Source organism: Erythrolamprus reginae, chromosome 3, assembly GCF_031021105.1.
Source record: "Erythrolamprus reginae isolate rEryReg1 chromosome 3, rEryReg1.hap1, whole genome shotgun sequence".
Classification (NCBI taxonomy): Eukaryota; Metazoa; Chordata; class Lepidosauria; order Squamata; family Dipsadidae; genus Erythrolamprus; species Erythrolamprus reginae.
In genome coordinates this window covers 77,024,063-77,043,711 of record NC_091952.1, presented here as the reverse complement: position 1 = coordinate 77,043,711, position 19,649 = coordinate 77,024,063, and the positions used below count along the sequence as shown (strand labels likewise).

Below are 19,649 nucleotides of genomic sequence, written 5' to 3'. Positions count from 1 at the left end.
CATACTCTTCTCATCACATCTTCTGAAAAGTGAGGATTCCCAGTAGTTCTTCTGTAGAGGCATGTTCACCCAACCTGCCTAACCAGGTTAGTTTGCTTTTCACCATGTTATATGGACCTGCAACCCATATTGATGTGAAAGTCCATTTGAACCTCAAACCTAGCCTGCTTGATTATGAGTCACACTAGATATCAACTCCAAATCTAGTCAACTGGGGGACAGTGTTTCTTCTCTACCTAGTCATTTCTTCAATGAAACAATATAGAGGTACAGAGTTGCCCACAACACAAAATGGTTTATTCCTAAACCCAACAGGTGTTAGAATACTTATTGGCTGCTGCTCCCAAGTCTTCCTGCCTACTTGTTCTTCAAATGTCCAATAGGAAAGACAAGATGTAATAAACTATCTGAAGGAAAAGGTTATGACCTGGTTGAGTTTGATGGCATTACTGGTTGGACAAAACCCAGTGGTTTGTTATGCATTGATTGAGACATGAAGTCTATTCATTGTGGCTCGGGTGATAAACTATGGCTAAGCAAAACAGGACTACTAATAGGACGTTGTGCTCACTCTATTTTGACTTTTAAGAAGAGCCTTCTTCACCATCAGATCTTCACTGGTGGTGCTGAGAATACAAGAGGTCTTCAAAAGAAGTTTTCTATTCCAGAAGGACCTTTGAAGAGTTGATAGCCCTCTATCTGAAAGGGCTTCTCGAGAACTCGAGACTCCTTGCTCTATAGGTTTACTGTATCTTGCTTTTCACAGCTGTGGCAAAATACATGGACGTTCACACACAACAGGTTTCACCAGGTACAATAAAAAGATCTGAGGGGAGGGGGATTGCAAATTCACCATGTTGGCAGCCAACAAGGAGAACCTATATAAAATGTTCTACAGATGGCATCTACCTCCAGGGAGATTGGCAAAAATGTACCCAAACAAATTACCGGACTGCTGGAAATGCAGACAGGCTCATAGAACCTATTATCATATGTAGTGGATGTGTACAGTAGTGAAAAATTTTTGAATAAGAATAAGAAAATGGCTCGAGGAGATTACAAAACAACAAATAGAACTGAAACTGGAATTATTTTTACTAGGCAGACTTACAGGAAATTATGATGAAAAATACAATATTACACATCATTACTGCAGCCAGAATTGTGTATGTGTAAAACTAGAAAAATAATACTATACCATCAGAGGAAAGTGTGATAAGAAAAGTGTTAGAGTGCATGGAGATGGGTAGTGTAACAGAAGAGATAAAAGATAACGGAGAAATGGAATACTATTTGGTATGGATTGTATGATATAATTGGTTAGAAGATAGCTGCAAAAGCTAAGAAAATATCAATGAAAGGAGACAGTAGTTAGAAAATAGAAACATAGAAGACTGATGGCAGAAAAACACCTCATGATCCATCTAGTCTGCCCTTCTACTATTTTCTGTATTTTATCTTAGGATGGATATATATTTATCCCAGGCATTTTTAAATTCAGTTACTGTGGATTTATCTACCACGTCTGCTGGAAGTTTGTTCCAAGGTTCTACTACTCTTTCAGTAAAATAATATTTTCTCATGTTGCTTTTGATCTTTCCCCCAACTAACTTCAGATTGTGTCCCCCTTGTTCTTGTGTTCACTTTTCTATTAAAAACACTTCCCTCCTGGACCTTATTTAACCCTTTAACATATTTAAATGTTTTGATCATGTCCCCCCTTTTCCTTCTGTCCTCCAGACTATACAGATTGAGTTCATTAAGTCTTTCCTGATACGTTTTATGCTTAAGACCTTCCACCATTCTTGTAGCCCATCTTTGGACCCGTTCAATTTTGTCAATATCTTTTTGTAGGTGAGGTCTCCAGAACTGAGCACGGTATTCCAAATGTGGTCTCACCAGCACTCTATATAGCAGGATCATAATCTCCCTCTTCCTGCTTGTTATACCTCTAGCTATGCAGCCAAGCATTCTACTTGCTTTCCCTACCGCCTGACTGCACTGTTCACCCATTTTGAGACTGTCAGAAATCACTACCCCTATATCCTTCTCTTTAGTTATAAATTTAGTTATAAATTTGTATAAATGTATGTTTATAAATTAGTATATTAATATACTAGTATGGATAAAGGATAATGGAACCACATTTATTGTTATCCTGGTCTATTTGGACCAGGAGGCTCTATGCACAGTCGCTCAGGCCCTCATCACCTCCCATCTCAATTATTGCAATGTGCTCTACATGGGGCTGCCCTTGAAAAGTGTTTGAGACTTCAAATTGTTCAGAATGCAGCTGTGTGAGTTGTCATGGTTGTACCTTGGTACACCCATATAACACCTATACTCCGTGAGCTGCACTGGCTGCCTATCAGTCTCCAGGCACAATTCAAGGTGTTGGTTATTACTTATAAACCCATACATGTCCTAGAGCCAGATTATCTATGGGACTGCCTCCTGCCAGATACCTCCCAGAGAGCTATTAGAGCATACAGAGTTGGCCTCCTATGGGCCCCACCAGCCAAGCAATGTAGACTGGCAGGACCTCCGCGGACAGCCCTCTCTGTTGCTGCCCCAGCCCTTTGGAATCAACTCCCACCCGATGTCCGCACTGCTCCCACCCTGTTGGCTTTTCGTAAGGCCACGAAGACCTGGCTATGCCGGCAGGCTTGTGGGCCCTAAATTAACACCATTGAAAATGAGCCGGGGTGGTGCAGCAGGTAGAGTGCTGTACTGCAGGCCACTGAAGCTGACTTGTAGATCTGAAGGTCAGCGGTTCAAATCTCATCACCGGCTCAAGGTTGACTCAGCCTTCCATCCTTCCGAGGTGGGTAAAATGAGGACCCGGATTGTGGGGGCAATAGCCTAGCTCTGTTTAAAAAGTGCTATTGCTAACATGTTGCAAGCTGCCCTGAGTCTAAGGAGAAGGGCGGCATAAAAATTGAATAAATAAATTAAAAAACAAACAAATAAATAAATAAACTTGACCACATGCATTAGTATGATTACGTGAATGGTATGCATGTGTGTTATGAGTTGCTTGTTATGAGTCTTAATTAGGGTTTTAGAATTATATTATATTGTAATTTTATACTGTTGTAAGCCGCCCTGAGTCCCTTAGGATTGGACGGCATAGAAGTCAAATAATATAAAGAAATAAATAAAGAAATAAATTTATACATATGCTGTATAGACAGATATATAATGGATGTATACCGATGCAGAAATGTTGCAAGAGGAAAACTGTCAAAAACTTTTTAAAACTATCTAATTTTTATGGTGTATTCAGATCTCATGTTACATTTTAGGATTAACATTGGTTGATCAATTTGGACAAGCAGAGGTGAACTGACTGTCCAGGTTAAATCTATCATCGTCCTAATCCTGTGACAATTTTATGGTTTATGTCAGGGGCGGGCTCTAACTGCCAAGTCGCTACCTCCCATGCTGCATGGCTGCATGCATGCATGCACAGTGGCAAAAAATCCCAAAAAATTCCTCCCCGAAAAAAGCCAAAACCAAGATGGCAATGCATGCACAGTGCAGGGAATTCACCTTCTGCACATGTGCAGAAGAAAAACCCCCAGAACCCAACCCCCCCCCTTTTTTTTAAGATGGTGGCCTCAACAGACCGGCACTGACTGATCTGATTCTTTGACATCATTGTGACATTATCAGTGGGTTGCAACCAGCTCAGGCGAACTGGGAGGAACCCATCTCTGGTTTACGTTCAAACTCGGATTTGTGCATATAATTTCTGAACACCTCCTGCATCTTAAATCACCTTTATGCAAGCAACAAAGACCAACAAACAACTCCAAGAGGATGCCTGTGGAGCCTCACAGATTTAATTGTGCCTTAATTGTGTTTAATTTTATTTTTCTTGTTTCCTGGATTTAAACAACTGGTGGGATTTAAATAATTCTACCACCAGTCCATCAAAAATATCCACCACATTGTGAGGCTCAACCAAGCAGCTTTCAAGGCCTACTCCCTTCCATCTCTGCTCTCCAGGGCAGTGGCTGCTTCTCTCTGCACTGACGTCTTGTGCAATTTTTATTATTATTATTATTATTATTATTATTATTATTATTATTTATTAGATTTGTATGCCGCCCCTCTCCGAAGACTCTGTGAGCTGCCTCTTTCCTCTAAGCCCCACCCAGAAAGCACTGCAGCCGAGAAAGACAGCATTCAATGTGGCTATTGCTTCTCTGTGCCACAGCACTTTCTGGGTGGGACTTAGAGAAAACAGTGGCTCACAGTTGCTAAAGTGCATAAGAAGCTCTCTGAGCAAGAGCAGCAGTGGAGAGAAGCAGCTGCTGATCTGAACAGCGCATTGAGCATCTATCTCCATGAACAATCGAGGCTCTGCAAGGGATGGAAAAAGTGGCTGCAAGATTTCCGCTGCAGCACTTTCTGGATGGGACTTCTTACAAGTAAGAAGATCTATCCAGTCCATCCCCAATCCTCTACAGCAGTGTTTCCCAACCTTGGCAATGTGAAGATATTTGCACTTCAACTCCCAGAATGCTGGCTGGGGAATTCTGGGAGTTGAAGTCCAAATATCTTCACGTTGCCGAGGTTGGGAAACACTGCTGTAGAGGATTGGGAATGGACTGGATGGATCTTCTTACACTGCTCTACAGCTCTCCTGCGCCTGCTCCCACCCATGGCCCTTCAGCCTAATGCGGCAGGCCACAGGCCAAATAAATTGCTTCAGCTTACCATGGTTTGAGGTCAGAGGGGGGTTGCAGCATGTGGGTAGAGGCTCGGGGCAATGCCAGAGCAGGGGAATGATGCATTTCCTGATCTGGCCAAGATGAACAGCAAGCGGGCAGAGGCTCTGGGACAAGGCTGGAGACAGGAAATGGTGCATCGCTGGGCCCCGCCCCCAACCCAAGGCCAAGGGTGAGTGGACAGCATGCTTACGTTTGATGAGCAGAGTGGGCGACTCTAGGAGATTAGCCGGCAAGATATATAGGGTGGAGTGGGGTGAAGTGGGGTGAGGTGGAGCAGGGCATGGTGGGAGGGCTGGTGGGCAGAGCAATTAACAAGCTGGCAAGTGGGTGTGCAGGGGTGGGGCCAGCCAGAGGTGGTATTTGCCAGTTCTTCAAACTACTCCAAATTTCCGCTAACAGTTCACCTGAACCAGTCCAAACCAGCTGAATGCCACCTCTGGTCCTGTCATCTCATTTGGTACTTGAAGTATTTGAGCTTCAGCTTCAGTATCTTTCCTTCCAAAGAACAGTCAGAGTTGGTTTCCTTTAGTATCTATTAAAAGGAACAGTCCTAATTCCTGCAAGAGAAATAATAATAAAAACAACGAGATGCTAGAACCTTAAAACTTTTTTTTTTGACATTAGATCACTAATGACCATCTGACAGATGTTCCTTCTTCCAGATAATCCTCATTGCATGTCAGTGCAGCTAGAAGTGAGGCACAAGTTCAAAGGTTGCTAAGACACACATACCTCATTCCTCTTCAGTCTGAATGCAACCCCACTGAACAGTTGCTTCAGATTAATTATCCATCATAAACTGCTAATCTATCATTTAATCAGCAAAGTAATCCTTTGCATGTCTGCAGCACCTTTCATCCAAATCACATCACAAACAAAATTAATGAAATTCCTAATGTACATGGATACAATCTATGGCACCAGATGATTTGATTGTATGAAAGGATCCTTGGAACATTAAAAGGCAATTGAAGGGAAATAATTTTAGATTTCTTGGGAAAATTGAAAATACATGTCCTAAGCATGTATTTTTTTTAGGCAATGCAATAAAATGAGAAAAACTAAAAGCCTTTCATAAAAATGAAACATTTATTGCAAAATAATCACATTTCCACCACTCAGAATTACAACTCTTTTTTTCTGGTAAAGTGTCTTTCTCGTTACATGCTGATTCAGAGTTTAATTTTTAATTGAAAGTGTGAGAACAATGCATGGCCAGATTCATGTGTGCTGTTGATTGTTTGGATTTATTTGATGTTAGGTGCAATCTGTCTCTTTTTACCCAACAATAATTGAACCAAACTAAGAAAATCTGCTGGCACGTACAGTACTAGCCTGTAATGACAAGTCTTGAGTGAATTTCCAAATATGGTAGTTACAGGTGCATTGTTGCGAGATAACCGCAGAGATTATTATTGTGGCATAGAAGAATTATGCCAGGATGTTTGCATGGTGTTTAACTATAAATGTTTAGAAATATTTATTTTTAAAAATCTTAAATTAACAGAATATCACATTGTTCAAACCCCCACCCCCAAGTTTTACAAGAGGAAAAATAGGAAAATCACTTACCATGAAGAAATTGAAGTTATTTTTTAGCCACATAATATGTTTTATATTATAAATGGCTGCTTACTTGAAGTGTGCAGAGCTTTGTCTTTAAAATTCTATGTATTCCCTTGACTAGGTTTTTTTTGTCATTTCAGGAACATGTTTCCTGCCAACCTTGTGGAAGCCACTTTTAAACAGGTATGAATCCAGCTCTTTGAATTCTAAAAATATTTCTTTGCAATTCATAAGAAAAAACTGAAAGCCATTTATAATTCATCAGATAAGCCACGAGAACCTCTAAAATTACCAGCACTTGTATTATTTAGTTTAATAGAGATATTGACTAAGTTTTGATGGGGTACTCTTCCTGATAGCCACAAACATTAAAAATTCCTCACTGGAGAAAGCAGCAAGCTAATCAAAGATTCAAACAACCTAGAATCAAGGATACATTTCCTGACAGCTAGAACAAGTAATCACTGAAATGAGTTTATTTATTTATTTTTATTTATTTATTTATTCATTTGTCCAATACACAAATACATAGGAAGAAAAATAGACATGTAGTAATATATATAAGGGTAAAGTGAACTTAGAGGAGAGGATATATGAAAGAAAGAGAATATATATGATAAGTGAGAGAAAGGAAAGACAATTGGACAGGGGACGAAAGGCACACCAGTGCACTTATGTACGCCCCTTACTGGCCTCTTAGGAACCTGGAGAGGTCAATCGTGGAGAGTCTAAGGGAGAAATGTTGGGGGTTAGGGGTTGACACAATTGAGTCCGGTAATGAGTTCCACGCTTCGATAACTCGATTGTTGAAATCATATTTTTTACAGTCAAGTTTGGAGCGGTTCGTATTGAGTTTGAATCTGTTGTGTGCTCTTGTGTTGTTGTGGTTGAAGCTGAAGTAGTCATTGACCGGTAGGACGTTGCAGCATCTTGTGGGCAATACTCAAATCGTGTTTTAGGCGCTGTAGTTCTAGGCTTTCTAGGCCCAGGATTGTTAGTCTATTTTCGTAGGATATTCTGTTTCGAGTGGAGGAGTGAAGGGCTCTTCTGGTGAAATATCTTTGGACATTTTCAAGGGTGTTGATGTCTGAGATGTGGTATGGGTTCCAGACAGATGAGCAGTAGTCTAGGATGGGTCTGGCAAAAGTTTTGTAGGCTCTTGTGAGTAGTGTAAGATTGCCTGAGCAGAAGCTGCGTAGGATCAGGTTAACAACTCTAGAAGCTTTTTTGGCGATATTGTTGCAGTGGGCTTTAGCACTTAGGTCATTCGATATTAGTATTCCAAGGTCTTTTACTGAGTGTGGGTTGGCAGTGAGAGATTGTTTATTCAGTTTGTATGTGCGGTTTGGATTCTTTTTGCCGATGGGTGCTCCAACACTGGAGATTTTAAAGAAGAGACTGAACAACAATTTGTCTGAAATACTATAAGGTTTCCTGCTTGAGCAGGGTGTTGCTCTAGAAGACCTCCAAGGTCTCTTCCAACTGTATTAGTGTGTTAATTATGTTGGGAAGAGTTAGTGTGTAAAAGGAAACCAGACCACCAAAGAACACAGTGACTGGACATCATCAAAGCTAGGCAGAGTATGGAAAAATTCAAAGAGGTAGTGGATAAATTTTGATTCATAGAATTGTTAAGAGTCAGACACCATTGAATGGATAACAACAACATTATCATCCATCATTATCACCATCAGCATCATCAATTCATTATTATCCTTAACATGTTAAATAATATGAGAATTAACAGAAGGCGGAAATACCTACAGTAGAATTCTAAACTATTCAAAGTTCCATAAGTAAAATATTGTCTTGATTTTACATATAGATGTGTGTGTATAACATATTTTTGCTGATAAGTGAAAAGGAAGGGAGAGTAGTAAAGATCTATTTTGAGCTTATTATGCTAGACATGTCTAGCTGATGAGAGCATAATAAGCTCGAAATAGATCTATACTAGTCTCCTTTCCTTTTCATAAATCAGCAAAAACATATTACACATATATATTGTAGTTGTCGACTATAAAAATGTATCTGCCTTGGCTATGGCCCCGGGTGGGGCCGAGTGGCAAAAAGGAAAGCAGGATGCTTCTTCCATGTTTGGGTTTACCAGGGTGATTCAACAGAAAACAAATATATATATATATATGGATAATGTATAAAGCAGAGCTTCTCCAATGTGTTCTTCCTCAAAGAGAGGATCAATTTAAGGTATCTGAAGGAATGTATTTGGAGAAAAGTGGTAATTATTTCTGCTCCAACTTTCTCTCTTCTAGATATATTATCAATGCAAACCCCAATGCATCTAAGAGATAACTTTTGGGGTAGGTTGCTGTAGATCATGGGTGTCAAACCTGCCCTAATGTTGATGACACGTTGATATATCACAATGTTATTTTCCCTTCATGGAGCTGGTATGAACGTGACCTGTGCATAATGCATCAGGCCCATGTGCCACTAGTTTGACACCCCTGCTATAGATAATAATAATAATAATAATAATAATAATAATAATAATAATAATAATAATTTATTAGATTTGTATGCCGCCCCTCTCCGAAGACTCGGGGCGGCTCACAATAATAATAAAAACAATATTATAGTAGAACAAATTTAATATTAAAAAAACATATAAAACCCTATCATATTTAAAAAACCAAACAACACATTCATACCAAACATAAAACAAAATATAAAAGAGCCTGGGGGAAAGGTGTCTCAACTCCCCCATGCCTGGCGGTATAAGTGAGTCTTGAATTGTTTACGAAAGACAAGGAGTGTGGGGGCAGTTCTGATCTCCGGGGGGAGTTGATTCCAAAGGGACGGGGCCGCCACAGAGAAGACTCTTCCCCTGGGGCCTGCCAAACGACATTGTTTAGTCCAGAGGTCCCCAACCTTTTTTGCACCAGGGACCGGCTTTAAGCTAGACCAGTTTTCCATGGCCCGTTGGGGGGGGGGAGCTAGCTGTCAGCGGCGCCGTAAAAGGGGCGATCAAGAGAGGAATGGGTGAATGAATGGACGGAGGGTGGGAAGGAAGGAAGGAAAGAGGGAAGGGACAGGAACAAAAGAAGGGTGCAAAGGAAGCAAGGAAAGGTGTGAAAGGGGAGAGTAAGAGAGGAAGGAGTGAAAGAAGGGAATGAGGGAGGAAAGAAGGGAGGAAGGAAAAGGAAAGCAAGAAATGGAGGGAGGAAAGGAAGGAAAGAAAGAAAGAAAGAAAGAAAGAAAGGGGGAAGGGACAGGAACAGAGGAAGGAAGCAAGGAAACTTATGAAAGGGGAGAGTAAGGGAAGAAGGTAGGAAGGAGAAAGAAAAGAAGAAATAGAGGAAGGGAAGGTAAAAGAGAGAAAGAAAAAGAGCAAGAAAGAAAGCAAGAAAGAGAAAGAAAGAAAGGCAACTTCAAAGAAAGGCTCACTGAGCATCTCTCACTCTCTCTCTCTTTCTATCCCTCTTTCTTTCTTTCTCTTCCTTTCTCTCTCTCCTCTTCCTTTATCTCCTCTCTCTCTCCCTCTCTCTTTCTCTCCCCCCTCTCTCCCCCTTTCCCTCTCTCCCTCTCTTGCTATCTCTCCCCCCTCTCCCTCTCTCTTTCTCCCTCTCCCTCTCTTTCTCTCTCTCCCCCCTCTCTCTTTCTCTCTCTCCCCCTCTTTCTCTCTCTTCTTCTCACTTTCTCTCTCTTGTTTTCTTTCTGTCTCTTTTGCTTTCTCTCTCTCTCACTCTTTCTTGTTTTCTTTCTCACGCTCTTTCTCTCTCTTGTTCTCTCTCTTGCTATCTCTTTCTCTCCCCCCCTTTCTCACTCTCTCTTTCTCACTTTCTCTCTATCTTGCTGTCTGTTGCTCTCACTCACTCTCGTTCTCTCTCCGTTCTTCTCAGCGATGACGCGCGCACGCCCTGCCCGCCTCACCTTTGCGAGAGCACTTTCGCCCCGGGCTCTCAGCAAGGGGGTTTGCAGGAGAGGCGGGGCCGGCGAAGGTGATATTGAATGTCGGGGGAGAACGGGTGGTTGCACGCGCTCCCTATCCCCCTGCTAGCCCACTCGGAATATTCAAAATAAGAAAAGCCTTCGCCGGCAAAGGTTTTTCTTATTTTGAATATTCCGAGTGGGCTAGCAGGGAGATAGGGAGCGCGTGCCGCCCGTTCTCCCCCGACATTCAATATCACCTTCGCCGGCCTCCGCTGAGGAAAGCCTTTGCCGGCATTTCCTCTCGGCGTCAAGGAGGCGCAGCGGCGGGCGGAGAGAGGGAAGGGGGGGGCAGCGGCGTCCCTCCTGGCCTTGGCGGGCCGCCCAACCCTCCCCACCTCCTGCAAACGCGGCGGGCGGCGGGGGGAGAGCGAGGAGCCGGTTCCGGCGGGCGCGGGGCTTGGCTGGCTGGCGGGGGGAGCGCCGCTGGTGGTGTGGAAAGGCCGAGGGGGCCCTGGCGCCGCGGACCGGCTGAAAAGCCCCAACGGCCCGGTCCCGGTCCGCGGACCGGCGGTTGGGGACCTCTGGTTTAGTCGACGGGACCCGGAGAAGGCCAATCAGTCGCTGGGATTCGTGCGGTAGCAGGCGGTTCCGGAGGTAGTCTGGTCCAATAGTTTGACACCCCTGCTGTAGATAATATTGAAAAAGAGAGCTGACTTGTTATGATAGGAATATGTTCCTATCACTATTATTAACATTACATGGGTCTAAGATCTGGTGGCAAATAGATTTGTATAACTGTTAAATGCAGTTCAAAAGCCATAATGGCAGCCTATTAGACTTCACAAAAACACCGTATCTATTAATTAATTGATTCACCGATCAATGAGCCATCTATCTATACTTCCATCCCATATAAAAGTACCCTCTGAATTGTTTGTTCTGATGTAGATAGCAAATTGATAGCCAAAGCTCTCAAATTACACCACCCCCTGGAAAAAAACCAGTATTTTCTTAATCTTTGCAATAATAAATGGCAATGATTTCCAGGCCAAAATATACAAAGGCTTCCAGATGAAGGGTTTGTAATAACTGTTAAAGCTATTAATACATTAAATTTTATTTAATGACAGAAAAATAATAGGAAAAGAGAATGCTACTAATGGAGGAGAATGGCATCAGGTTTTTTTTTTACATGAACTGCTGCCTTGTTAGGTGATAAATGGTCTCTACAGAAGGAGAAATTGGAGATGGAATCATAACTTTGTTCCTATAAACAGAGTACAATGAACTTTTCTGCCTCTTCTGTCCCTCTTTAAATCTCATTCTCCCACAAAAATCTATTTTTAAATTGGAGACCCAGGAAATGCTGGATAAGATGTGAGGATCTACAGTATTATTGTTTTGCATTTATTTACCAACTTTTGTGATTTGGGTATTTGAAAATATCTTTGGCGTGTTAACTTATAGAAATGTTTTTTTTTTATTTTTCTGGATATACAGTGATACCTCGTCTTGCAAACGCTTCGTCATACAAACTTCTCTAGATACAAACCCGGGGTTTAAGATTTTTTTGCCTCTTCTTACAAACTATTTTCACCTTACAAACCCACCGCCGCCGCTGGGATGCCCCGCCTCCGGACTTCCGTTGCCAGTGAAGCACCCCTTTTTGCGTTGCTGGGATTCCCCTTAGACTCCCCTCCATGGGAAACCCCACCTCCGGACTTACAGGTTTTTCTGATGCTGCAGGGGAATCCCAGCAGCGCAAAAATGGGCGCTTCGCTGGCAACAGAAGTCCGGAGGTGGTGTTTCCCAGCAAGGGGAGCCTCAGTGAAATCCCTGCTGGGATTCTTCTGCTGGGATTCCCCTGCAGCATCGCAAAAACACAGAAGTCCAGAGGTGGGGTTTCCCATGGAGGGGAGCCTCAGGGGGATCCCAGCAGTGCAAAAACGGGCGCTTCGGCTGCCAAAAGGGGTGAATTTTGGGCTTGCACGCATTAATCGCTTTTCCATTGATTCCTATGGGAAACATTGTTTCGTCTTACAAACTTTTCACCTTAAGAACCTCGTCCCGGAACCAATTAAGTTTGTAAGACAAGGTATCACTGTATATGTTTTCTACAATTGCATGGGTTGGAATGCTGTTTTCCAATTGTGTTGTTGTCTGCATTCGAGAGTTGAAAATTTTAAAATAATTTTAAATTTCAACTGATGAGTCCCTTCACAGCCTCAGGAACTTTTAAGATGTTCTGATGTAGATAGCAAATTGATAGCCAAAGCTCTCAAATTCCCCCTCCCCCTGGAAAAAACCCAGTATTTTCTTAATCTTTGCAATAATAAATGGCAATGATTTCCAGGCCAAAATATATTGTGGATTGCAACCCCCAGAATTCCCCTGCTGTCTGGAGAATTCTGGAAATTGAAGTTCACATATGTTAAAGTTGCCAAGAATGAGAAACACTGAAATAGAGTATCCTTCTGCACATAACCCAGGTAATAACCCAGGTAATCCCAGGTAATCTATGTTCTATGTTCATAACCCAGGTAATCTATGTTCTTTCAGTATCGAACCAAAAGCATTCCAATTGTCAAAGTGAGCAAAACATCATCTGAAAGTATTACTCATAGAATTATAATCTATGGGGTGCAAGATGAAAATGGATCCAACATCCAGAATTTTGCTTTGGACATTACACCACCACCAGAAGTTATTTATAAATCAGAGCCAGGAACTAGTGAAGGCATGAATGTGTTGGGAATTGTAATATTCTCTGCTACCATGGGTAAGTTGCTTTTTTAAATAGCATATCAAATGAAATTGTTGCATGAAATAGACTATTCAGGTGCTTTCTAGGCAAGTTGAACAACCGCATTATACAGTGTTCCCTCGATTTTCGCGGGGGTTACGTTCCAAGACCTCCCGCGAAAGTCAATTTTCCGCGAAGTAGCAGTGCGGAAGTAAAAACACAATTTTTGGCTATGGACAGCCAAAAACTACCCCCACGCACCCTTTTTCAAGGCAGTGCAAGGAGCCGAGCTTGAAATTAGGGCAGGGAGCGACGAAAGTGCGGAGGCCGGCAAAGATTGGTTTGAATGTCGGCTGCCCCCCCCGCGCCTCCGGCCCCCTTGCCGCTACCGCCCGCCCGCCCGCCCGATCCACCCCTCTCACCGGCTTTCTTCGGACACGGGTCGTCCTGCAGCAGCGCTGGCAGCTACGGCTTCTCATCCTCCTCATTCGGCCGGTAGCCGCTCTGAGCGCTTTCAGAATGCCTGCCTCGCCCCTCTCACAGTCCCGTAGCTGAGAGCACTTTCGTCCCAGCTATCAGCGAGGGGGCTGCAGGAGAGGTGGGGGCAGGCGTTCTCACAGAGAGGGAGAGGGAGAAAGAGAGAGAGAGCAAGAGGGGGGAGAGTGGAAGGTAGAGAGAGAGAAAAAAATGATAGAAAAAGGGAGAAAAAAGAGAAATGAGAAAATGAAGCAGAGAATGACAGGAAAGAAAGAGAAAGAGAGAGAGAAGTGACTCTTGGTGATGACGTATGACGTCATCGGGTGGGAAAAACCGTGGTATAGAAAAAAACCCACAGAGTATTTTTTAATTAATATTTTTTGAAAAACCATGGTATAGCGTTTCGCAAAGTTTGAACCTGCGAAAATCGAGGGGTCACTGTATACTATATCAGTTATTTATGCTGATTGGATTTCATGAATTGAAGTCTAGGACATTTAGAAGGTTCCCCAATTAATTGCTTTTTCTAGAATTTTTAATGCTTTAACGTGGAAAATATGTTTCACAATTCTAAATATATAATTGAAGGACTGTGGCTATATTTAGAGTTGTATTAGAATAATATTAATATTACATGGCCCCACTAAATCTAAATATTAGAGATTTTTAACATTTTATAGAGTTCCCGTTAAAGGAGAGGACGGATCTCCTTGTCTTTTGAAGGGAGTAGCTGTGGATTTTTTATTAGGCACTTCCATAATTTAACCACTGTGAGTCTAACTTTTTCAGTATTGCCAATTTTTAAAAAATATTGACATGAAACTCTGAAACAGCAGCCTGTTTTAAATAGAACAATATTGAATAACCCCAGGCTGTTTCCGTTTTATGTATGGTTTGTCTGAGATGTATGACTGTTGTTTATATTAAGGGTTTTAAATTATTTTTTAATCATTGGATTTATACTGTTTTGTTGTTGTGAGCCGCTCCAAGTCTTCGGAGAGGGGCAGCATACAAATCTAATTAATAATAATAATAATAATAATAATAACAACAACAACTGAGAATCAGTTCAGCAGTTTTTAAAGTGTCCTCTAGAGGGCAGCAGAATGTTTGACTAGCTTAGCACAATTTATAACCAGCTTGAATTGTTTCTAATTTGAAAGACAAAGATTTTATTCAAAGCCAAGACTTACCATAGCTAAAATATTCAATGGGAGTAAATCACATTTTCTAAAGATTGACTTTAAGCCTGTCTCATTCATAGGCAGGGGTTGAGATAAAAATAATAGGAATAGAGCGGAGGGGGGAGTTACTAGTGCATGTTTTTACCATGGTTAGGTGCAAGTGAGGAAAGGCTCAATGTATATGATATAAGTTTAAATGAAGATAAATAAGAATAAACTAAGACATTTATGTATTTGTAGGTATAATGCTGGGCCGAATGGGTACCAGTGGAGTTCCCTTGATCAGTTTTTGCCAATGTTTAAACGAATCGGTCATGAAGATAGTGGCTGTGACTGTATGGTAAGTAAATGTCAGGAGAAATAAATATTGACAAGTAAAAGTATGTAATCAGCAATGAAATCAGCGTACATAAACTGAATGGGTTGTTGAATGATATAAATAGCATGTACAGAGTGGCGTGCATTGTCCTTTGTATTTTTATTTTTTTTTAAATGATTTTTATTTACATATAAACAATTAAACAAATAAACAGTAACAACTTACATTACATTGAGTACAATACAGACAAAAAATTAAAAGACGCGAATGGGGTAAGTCTTGAGTGTAGCATGTCTTCTCACCCCTCCTGAGGTTGGCTCATTTGACAACCTCCTTGTTTTAATTTTTGCGGTATTTTAACCAATGGTTTGACCATTGTCGTGTATTTTCTAATTTTTTTGTTCTTGTTTTACAATTTGAAAACATACATGTCATTAACTAAACTAAGAAGCAGATTGTATTTAATTCTTTAGTAATTTGTATTCATACCATTTTGTTGTTACGCAGCACTACTAGTGGTTGTTTTTTTGTTCAACCATATGTAAAAGTCATTCCAAATTTTATAGTATTTTGAATTGTCTTGTTCTTTTAGCTCCATTGTAAGCTTATCTGATTCGGACCAGTCCAACATTTTTTTTATTACGTTATGACCTTTAAAGCCCTTCATGGCATTGGACCAGAATACCTCCGAGACCGCCTCCTGCCGCACGAATCCCAGCGACCGATTAGGTCCCACAGAGTGGGCCTTCTCCGGGTCCCGTCAACTAAACAATGTCGGTTGGTGGGCCCCAGGGGAAGAGCCTTCTCTGTGGCGGCCCCGAGTCTCTGGAACCAACTCCCCCCGGAGATTAGAACTGCCCCTACTCTCCCTGCCTTCCGTAAAGTTCTTAAAACCCACCTTTGCCGTCAGGCATGGGGGAGCTGAAACATCTCCCCCGGGCATGTACAATTTATGTTTGGTGTGTTTGTGTGTGTGCGTGTTAGTATATTGGGGTTCTTTTTAAAACTTTTTTTTAAGTATTTACATTTATTTGAATCTATTTGTATTTGTACGATTTGTTTATGCTTTGTTGTGAGCCGCCCCGAGTTCGCGGAGAGGGGCGGCATACAAATCTAAATAATAAATAAATAAAATAAATTTGGCATAGCTTCATTTTTCCAGAATTGAACTATAGTTATTCTTGTTGCCGTTATTAAATGTTGTATAAGATAATACTGTTCCTTTTTCATTTGATTTTCAATGATGCCAAGCAAAAATATTTCCGGTTTCATTTCTAATTCAATCTCTATTATTTCTTTTATCCATTTTTGAAGTTTCAACCAAATTCCTTTAACTTTTCTACAGGTCCACCACATGTGAAAATATGAGCCATATTTCTCTCCACGTTTCCAACAGTTAGGTTTAAGATTGGTGTACATTTTCGCTAGCCTTGCTGGTGGTATAGGTGGTGCTAGGCAAGGCATTCTCCTTTTTAAAAGATATTTGTAAACATTGGCCTGCAGGATATTTTCAGGCAGAAATCAAATTCCACATGAATAGTGGCTTGATATTTCTTGTGCCTCACTGCATGAGAGTGCAATGGGCTGGGGGGTCTGCCTACATAAGAGGAAAACTCTCTGCATCCAAGAAAGAAATAGAAATGAGGATTCCTCAGCATAGTGTCTCAGAACTATTTCTTCTTAACCAATCTACAAGTGATGAATTCATACCACAAGGATGTACACAGAGGTGGCTTCCTCCCAATTCACACTGGTTCTATAGAACCAATAATAAACCAGTGGTGACATCACAGAGACAGTTCTGTCAGTGCTGGTCTGTGGACGCCACCATCTTTTTTGGGGAGGCTATTTCTTCCTGGCTTTTTATTTATTTTTATTTATTCATTTGTCCAATACACAAATACATAGGAAGAAAAATAGACATGTAGTAATATATATAAGGGTAAAGTGAACTTAGAGGAGAGGATATATGAAAGAAAGAAAATATATATGATAAGTGAGAGAAAGGAAAGACAATTGGACAGGGGATGAAAGGCACACCAGTGCACTTATGTACACCCCTTACTGGCCTCTTAGGAACCTGGAGAGGTCAATCGTGGAGAGTCTAAGGGAGAAATGTTGGGGGTTAGGGGCTACTATGCATGCGCAGAAGGTTGAGTTTTCAGCACTGCGCACGCACTACCATCTTGTTTTCAGCTCCCCTCCTATCTTTTTGCTGCTTTTTGCTTTTGCGCATATGCAGAAGCTGAGGTTTTGGCACTGCAATGCGCCCATGCAACACATCCACACAGCGTGGGAGGAAGCGAACCAGCACCAAAGTAAGTTATAACCCACCCCTGGAAGTATATCCTTACAGCTTCTATCAAAAGGGAGATTCACCTGTATGGCTGTAGAGGCCAAATTGTTGCAAAAGTATCTTGCAGAATAAGACCCATTTTGTCTTACAATAATATCTGTGATATTTCAAGGATGCATTTATTTACTGCATTTCTATTTTTTTTCTTCCATTTGATAGCAACTCTGTAGGGAAGATTGGGTTGAGGGAATAGAGCTCAATAAAGTCATTCAAAAAGCACTTTGGTCAGATGGGGACTTAAGCCTCTGTAATCTGCAATCCAGCTGCAGTACTTTCACCAAAACATTGCACTTTCCATTCATTTGCCCCCTGCTGCCACTGTATTCTTTGCATAGAATATCTCTTTATTCTTTCTTAGGTATTTTCCATTTGGAATAGTGTTTCTTATAGCTGGTAAGATTTTGGAAATGGATGATCCCACAGCCATTGGGAAGAAACTAGGATTTTATGCTGTTACAGTACTTTGTGGACTAGTCGTTCATGGACTTGTTATTCTGCCAATGATGTATTTCTTCATCACCAAGAAGAACCCCATTGTCTTTATCAGAGGCATCCTTCAAGCACTGCTTATTGCTCTGGCCACATCATCCAGGTACAAGCTGCAATGTTTACAATTGTAGAGCGATGCTTCCGCTTTAAGGGAAAAAAATGTTTCTAGACATGTTTCAATTCTGGAATATCATGGTCACCCTCTTGTGATTTTCTTAGCACTAATATTTGTTTGTTTGTTTGACTTCTATGCCGCCCAGTCCTGAAGGACTCAGGGCTGCTTACAACAATATAAAAAAGTACAGTTAACAATAAAAAAAAGTCAAGTATAAATTAAAACAATAACCCCAGAAAATGCACAATTCAACAATCCATCATTCAATATGATTTGGCCATGAAAGATGTATAATTCATGGCCCCCAGGCCTGCCGGCAAAGCCAAATCTTCATAGCCTTTTAGAAGGCCAGCAGGGTGGGAGCAGTACATATATCGGGGGGGTGGGGGTTGGTTCCATAGAGCTGGGGAGAAGGCCCTCCCCCGCGGCCCCACCAACCTGCATTGCATAGTCGCTGGGACTCAGAGAAGGCCAACCCTGTGCGATCTTATTGGTCTCAGAAATATGGCAGTAATTTGCCACTATATTGTTAAAATGGGTTATTTCAAGTCCCGATTTAGTCAATAGTCCTACAATTTGCTGGTGCTTATTGATCCTGCCTGTTGTCCTGACCCAATACTACTCGTACATGATTAGCAAATATGAGTTAGATGCTGCCAGTTGCTGGATAAAGGTTTTTAAAAATATATTATCACAGCAAACTTGGAATACTGTTTTAATTTCTGCATTTAATCCTTCCAATATCTGTCCCTTAGACCAGCGGTCCGCAGCCTTTCCCGTTTGGCAGACTGGTGGGAAGGGTGGGCACATATGGATGGACCTGTGCTCACCTGCCCCTTGAGTGGCCCAGTTCCAAACAGGAAATAAAATATTTTCTTACATGCTTATTTATAATTATTCCCATTCCCACATATTTTATTTCATTTCCAGATTTTAAAATAAATAAAAAGTATGGGGAATAAGCAAAAGATCCTAAATATGTTATGTTATATACATGTATATAAACACATATACACATCATATTTTTCGGAGTATAAGACGCACCTTTTTCCTCCCTAAAAGAGGCTTAAAATTCAGGTGCGTCTTATACTCTGAATGTAGGTTTTTTCAAAGCGTTTTTCCCCCAGCCCTAACAAGGTGTTAAAGGTCTTCCCAGCTCTTACCTTGCAAATTCTTTCATTATTATTCTCTGCAAAGAATGTTTTCCAGGTCCTAAATCTTTGCAGGGTTTTTTTTCATTGCGCTAACTTGCTCCAAATAAGTTTCTTTCCAGCCCTAACCAGGTGCTAATAATGTTCCCAGCTCTTACATACTTGCAAGCTCTTTCATTGTTACTCTCTGTGAATAATGTTTTCCAAACCCTGTCTTTGTAGGTTTTTTAAAAATTGCTCTACTTGCTCTGAATTTCTTTCCAGCCCTAACCAGGTGCTAACAATGTTCCCAGCTCTTACCAGCTCTTTCATTGTTACTCTTTGAGAAGAATGTTTTTCAAACCCTAAGTCTTTGCAGGGTTTTTTCATTGCTCTACTTGCTCTGGATGTTTCTTTCCAGCCCTAACCAGGTGCTAATGATTTTCCCAGCTCTTACTGGCTTGCAAGCTCTTTCATTGTTACTCTCTCCAAATAAGGCTTTTTAAAGCCCTAACCAGGGGATAAAATAATGTGCTGAAGCTGGCCAGACTTAATAATGCTAGCCAGATGAATATCTCGTAAGCAGATTCTTTACCCTTTTTTCCTCCCCAAAAACTAAGGTGCATCTTATACTCCA

General features: G+C 41.3%; 1 protein-coding gene across 2 annotated transcripts in view; it reads left to right on the top strand.

Moving 5' to 3' along the window:
* The window catches only part of SLC1A7 (solute carrier family 1 member 7), an 85,767-nt gene that overhangs the window by 53,141 nt on the left and 12,977 nt on the right, over window positions 1-19,649 (top strand). For both annotated transcript variants that reach the window (XM_070745880.1, XM_070745881.1), the window contains 4 exons: window positions 6,446-6,488; window positions 12,759-12,978; window positions 14,844-14,943; window positions 17,637-17,870. In XM_070745880.1, the coding sequence (XP_070601981.1) occupies window positions 6,446-6,488; window positions 12,759-12,978; window positions 14,844-14,943; window positions 17,637-17,870 (597 nt within the window). The remainder of the gene's footprint in view (window positions 1-6,445; window positions 6,489-12,758; window positions 12,979-14,843; window positions 14,944-17,636; window positions 17,871-19,649) is intronic.